This window comes from Paramisgurnus dabryanus, chromosome 8, assembly GCF_030506205.2.
Source record: "Paramisgurnus dabryanus chromosome 8, PD_genome_1.1, whole genome shotgun sequence".
In the NCBI taxonomy this organism is placed as follows: Eukaryota; Metazoa; Chordata; class Actinopteri; order Cypriniformes; family Cobitidae; genus Paramisgurnus; species Paramisgurnus dabryanus.
In genome coordinates this window covers 16,835,813-16,841,698 of record NC_133344.1, presented here as the reverse complement: position 1 = coordinate 16,841,698, position 5,886 = coordinate 16,835,813, and the positions used below count along the sequence as shown (strand labels likewise).

The 5,886-nt window shown below is 35.9% G+C and overlaps 1 protein-coding gene across 2 annotated transcripts; it reads left to right on the top strand.

Annotated features, from left to right (window-relative positions):
- The first annotated feature begins 271 nt into the window (after positions 1-271).
- lta (lymphotoxin alpha (TNF superfamily, member 1)) lies at positions 272-5,641 on the top strand. 2 transcript variants are annotated; one of them, XM_065280076.1, is made up of 5 exons: positions 272-458; positions 646-664; positions 782-814; positions 1,049-1,096; positions 4,917-5,641. In XM_065280076.1, the coding sequence occupies exons 1-5, from the start codon at positions 354-356 to the stop codon at positions 5,297-5,299; spliced, it is 588 nt and encodes a 195-aa protein (XP_065136148.1). In that variant the 5' UTR covers positions 272-353; the 3' UTR covers positions 5,300-5,641. The 2 variants fall into 2 exon arrangements, with proteins under 2 accessions (XP_065136148.1, XP_065136147.1); XM_065280075.1 differs by having other exon boundaries at positions 646-685.
- The last annotated feature ends 245 nt before the right edge of the window (positions 5,642-5,886 follow it).

The following is a 5,886-nucleotide window of genomic DNA, read 5'->3' as shown; positions in this document are numbered from 1 at the left end:
TGGGTATCTTTGTGGGCAACATGGGAAATCACCATCTTAGGTGAGAGGGAGGTGCTTTTTTTAGCCATACAGTATATACATGATGTTCCACATTCACACATGCATGATGTTTACATTAAAGTGGCTTTGGATAAGAGTTTAAAGAGTTGTTGAAACAGGTTTGGGAATATACTGTACTGTACTGTATCTTGTGATGTCATCTCATTGATGTTTTGCTTTCTAAGGTTGTATGGAAATATAGTCCATGCATTTAGGTCACTAGGCTATCTGGAGGCCTTGTCCTACATCGATCTGTAAAATATACATCTTTGGTTACACTTATACCATTTTCTTGGTTTGTGCCAGTCACGAAGATGACCGGCTCGAATAACCCCAGGTTCCGGCTCCTGATTGGCTGGTGCTGCCTGATGTCCGCAGCTCTTCTGATGATGACAGTATTTGTTGCTATTAAAAAACAGGTAGAGTGCCATGTGGTTACTGTATGTGACATTATTACATAAAATAGCCATTGCATAGTTTAAAATACGATACTTTTCTAAGGAATAGTTGCTTTATGATAGCCTTTTATTTGATTTGTCTTTGTTGATTTTTTATTTGATGTGTAAATGTATAGAGTAATAAACTTGCTTTATTGTTTTTTTTTAGCCAAATACAAACACAACAGGTAAAGAACCCACTCAAACAGGTTTGCTTAAATCTCTTTCAGTCAACAGTAGTACAGTTTAATGTAAAATTCTGCTGAATAATTAAAGTAAAACTAACAATTACAAATCTTTTACAGTAAACTGCATGCCTGACAGAGATCCTCTGAAGGGTAAGTAAATGCACTACTAATAGAGAATCTTTGACTTTTGAATTTAATATAACACATCATTTATGTCCGTACTATTTCAACTTATACATTGAATTAAATGGATAATGTACAAGTTTAGTTTATTTACTGACTGACAAAAGCCAGCATCTTTATTTTAGGAAGTAGGCACGTTGTGCCCTTTAACAACTTTGAATGTGTAAAGAGAAAATATTTAGGTTTCACTTTTGTTTTTAGGTTCCCCGCCTGGTCAGTCGTTCAAAGACTATATTCGTCTTATTAAGGGTAAGCAAAACCCTAAACCATCCATGCACCCCACCTTCCAAAACGTTCCCTTTCTCACTTTCCATATGTATCTCACAGAAACAATACAAAAGGGAATTTTGGTTGTCTCATTAGTTGGTCTTTGCTTTTCTGTTCTATTGAGGAAGTTGGACATGTGTTTCTTTGAATTTATTTTGGTCTAAAGGTGATTTTAATATGATAAAACCTTTCCCACAATTATTATAAAGTGTGTCGCTGCTGTATACGTTTCACGTCTTACTGTACTTTCAAAGCTTTATTTACATTTATTTATTCAGCAAAAGCTTTTATCCAAAGTGACTTTAAAATGATAGAACATTTTTTTTATACGTATACGGTTATATAAATATAAGTTAAGTATTATTGCTAAACTTTATTGTCCTTTAAGGCAATTCTTTGTGTAAACAGCAGTATACATACCCAAACAGCAAACACACATCTATAATAAGTAATTTAAAACCATAATTGCAGGAGGCATAAAAAATCTTGTATCTATATGATTTACACAATGGCAATTTAAATCTCCGACTTGAAATTCAGAACACAATACATGGGTGACATTGGAACAGTCTAACTGGCCTTACCTTGTCATCCTTAGTATATAGATTTGTTTAATAGTGCTTAAGTTAGTCTCAACTGGCTGCATATAACTATAATGCTCAGCCTGCTCCCATTACTCACATTAAGGTTGCCATACCAAAAATAATGGAAAAACCTAAAAAAAAAGATTCAATAAACAGGTATTAAAAGTTTTTATAAAAGAAACATCCATTAAAAGTCCAAAGTTTCCACTGAAAATACATACAGTATGCAAATTTAATAATTTATCTTCCCTTTGAAGCCACTGCGACAATCATTCTCTTAAGAACCGAGCTTTGGTGTGTCTTTTATTCAGATTTCTACCAGCTATTTTGGGGTTAGGAAGAACCAATAAATATAATATCCAAATATTTTTCTTAGAACATGAAGCAGTGCATCTGTCTATGTTTGTGTACAACAGGTTCCAGTTACACAGAATTAAGTATTATGGTGCAAACAACAAAAAAATGTATTTCCACGTATATGGAAATCCAAGTCTTAGGAGGTTAAGAAAACAAAAGAGGGCCCAGTACACAACCCTGTGGGGTACCAGCAGAAGGCAGCAATTATAAAACCTTTTTATGTTTTATGAAACATCCATATTAAAAGTCCTAAGTTTCCTCTGAAAATACATACAGTACCCTATAACGTTCCTATAATGTCAGTGTTTTCCTTGAATTAGTTTATCATCAAATACAGTCCCTAAATATTTATACTGCTTAACTATTTCTACATGATGTCCCTTAGAGGCTGTTTACACTTGGCATTAACATGCGTTTTTGTTGATCGGATCACAAGTGGACGACGTTAATGCCAGGTGTAAACGGTGTTTAAAACGTTTTGAGCTCGTCCACTTTCGACCACTTTCAACCACATCCAGAGGTAGTCGAAACCACTTTCGATCGGATCGCTTTGGAGTTGCGGAACGCAAATGTGGTTGAATGTGTTTGAACAGCCACACGCGTCCGCCTTCTCTCCGCCCATTTATCTAATCTGAGGTATTAAACTCAAGTTTTACGTCTTTTTTTACTTCTGGCGTGAACATTCGGTGAACAGCGCTATTTTTAGCCTTTCATTGATAAAACTAAAGCGGCGCTGATCTCCGTAGTTTCGTTTTGAAAGCGTGTAAAAGTTGCGCGATCCTATTTCATCAATTGCGCTGAAAATTCAGAGAAAGCTCTAACATACACACGTACAAAACTCTGTGCAGCATGTTTACTTGCTAAACAAGCAGTGGACTCCGACATAATATTAGTTTGCGTCCATATAAACTCATAATTACTCCCGCTCGCATTTGAATGACAGCAGAGAGACTCGCCCACCGTCTCACAGACCACCCCCTCACAGTATTCAGGATAGAAGCGGTCAAAAGTGGACAAAAGAGACAGATTTAAATACCAGGTGTAAACGTAATGTGTCTCTCTCGTCCACTTGTGATCCGATTGATGAAAACACATCTTAATACCAAGTGTAAACAGCCCCTTAATGACAGCAGCAGGCAACACGGTTGCAGAGTTGTTTCGGAAGCATTAATATTTAATAATTAGTCATCATCACACCATTTAATAAAATTATCCACTGGACCATGACTCTTACCTGACTCAGTGAAAAGAGAGACAATCACAGACTCCTCTGCAAATTAAACAATTTGTCTCCCCTTAAAGCCAGTCCGCCAATCATTAGTATATTATGAAAACAAAAGAGGGCACAGAACACAACCCTGTGGGATACCAGTAGAAGGCAGCAATTCATTGGACAACACACCATTAAAATAAACTTTTTGTGATCTATTAGTTAGAAAATCCACCAACCAACCCACAATGCTTGAGTCTAACTAAAAATTTTCAATAAATTTCACAATTGAAAGCAGAGCAAAAAACTACAAAAAGCAGACATGCATGATTTTTTGTACTTTCAAAATTCCTATTAGGTTAGCTGTATGCATTTTATGGCACACTTATAACCACAAAGGTAAAACTGACACTTGTAGTTGCAGTGTAGTTGTTTTAGTCAGGTTACTTAAGTTTATATGCTGTCTCACCTTTACTCCGTCAAAGTAGGAAACTGTACCATTTTTTTTATCGTAGCGCTGTCATCTACTTCGTATGTCTGTGGAGGTTTTTCGCCTCCACTTACTTTTGAGATGAACCAGATACAGTGACCGCAGTGACACTCTTTGAGGTCATGCGAAATGTTTATTGCGGAGGTGTTGTGAATCAGTGGAAATATAACCAGCGTTTGTATGTGTCTTTAAGTCTGCGCTGCGCTGTGCGCGAGGAAGGAGGTGGAAATGTTCCTTTAAAAGACTCTCCTTCCCTGACCTCACTTCACGTCCTGTGTTTCATGCAAGATACATGTGGGATGAAAGGCAGCTCGAGCCCCCACAAATGGAACAATGGTAGTACGAGGGTAAAAATATGGAACATGTGTGACCCTGTCTGTTAAATCCAGGCTAAAGTCTCATGAAGTCTCTATCTACATATTCGATTAAGAGCATCAAACTTTGACTCAGTCAATGTTAAAGATATCAAGGCTATATTTAACAGAATGTTCTTTACATTATGTAGGCTGGTAAGACATTAGCTGGGTTTTCACAGGGAGGGTCACAGTTTCCTTTACGCTTTTAAAACTGCGTTATTACCTAAACTGAATGATCTTTATCTTGGCCATACTTCGAAAGGTTAAAAATGTATGTTCTAGTATAGACGATATAAACAAACGGCTTTCGTGGATCCTACACTGTTAAAAAAAATAAAGATCCCTAACTGTCACTGGGGCAATACCCTGTCACAAAATACACCTTTGCATCTAGAGTTCATTTTAACACCTTAAAGGTGCATATTGGTACACATCCATTCCTAAATACTACATGTTAGGTCAACTGCCCCAGTGACAGCTTGGGACCCAGTGGCGGCTCGTGAGATCACTCGACGTGCCGAACACATATTTTGAAATTATGAACCACACACATGATGGGCTACATAAATGGTGTAACGAATTTTGCATCGTGCACCCTCAAAAAAGCCACTGGCCGCCACTGTTAGGACCTTTCTTTGAGTATTTGTTTTGATAATTGTTTGCATAAATAATCAATCACTTTCCACCTACTGTCATCAAATTTTTGAATTGGCCAACAAATAATATAAAATTGAAGCCAAATCATGTATTAATATAGCATAATAATATTTTTTTTTACTTAATATCTTTTCTCCAAATTCAACAGCTGACGACCAGAAATCCTGGATGTGCAGTTTTCCATGTGAGAACAGCTCTCTTGCTCTGAAGAAAAACATCTCTGTTGAAATAACAATAAGCGGCCTCTACTTCATCAATGCCCAGTTCCTCTTCACAAAATCCAGAACACAAAATCCAGAAAACAAAAAACGTGAGATAAGTGCTATTTTGCTCCGAAACCAAGTGCACGGAAAAGGTGAGAAAAAGCTGAGTGAGGTCAAACGTCATGAAGAAGGATCTGTGTCATTGATCAGAATGGTCTATCTGAAAAATGGAGACAGCATTCGTCTGGACGTACAACCACATTCCATGGAACTAACAACAGATGAATACAATACCTATTGGGAAATCACCTTACTTTCTAACCAATAATAATTTTGGGAGAAATCCTTAACATTCTTCTCAGGGAGGTTAAGACTAACAAGGCCTTGTTTTAAATCAAATGATTCATATTGTAAGTGTCTGTCGAAGTAAAGTCTGTATTTATAAATAAAAAAGTAAATGCACTGTTCTCATATTCTGCACTTGTGCACACTTGCGGGACTTGTGCTACAAAAGTTAAAACATTTGTATTGTTTGTATGGTAAGTTCTCAAGCCCATTTCGGGTTCTAAAGGAATAAACTTTTGTCTCTTATGTTGAATGTGTTTTTAAATATATTTTATATACGTATTTAGAGTAATTGCTATGATATTGTTTGAATTTTTATATTATAATATTGTGTCTTAAAAAGTTTTATTGCAAATTGTAATTTTTTGTGTTTTATTTAAAAGATGTTTTTATTTTATTTTAAGTAGAAATAGAGATTGTCCACCATTTGATTGTGTTGTGAAATAAATGTATTTGAAATAAAAGTTGTTCCTGTGAAATTATTACTTTTGTTGAAAATAAATTCGACATTTTTAATTAATGTAATTGTGTCAACTTGAACAAACTGTCATAAACAATGTAAAAAACTGG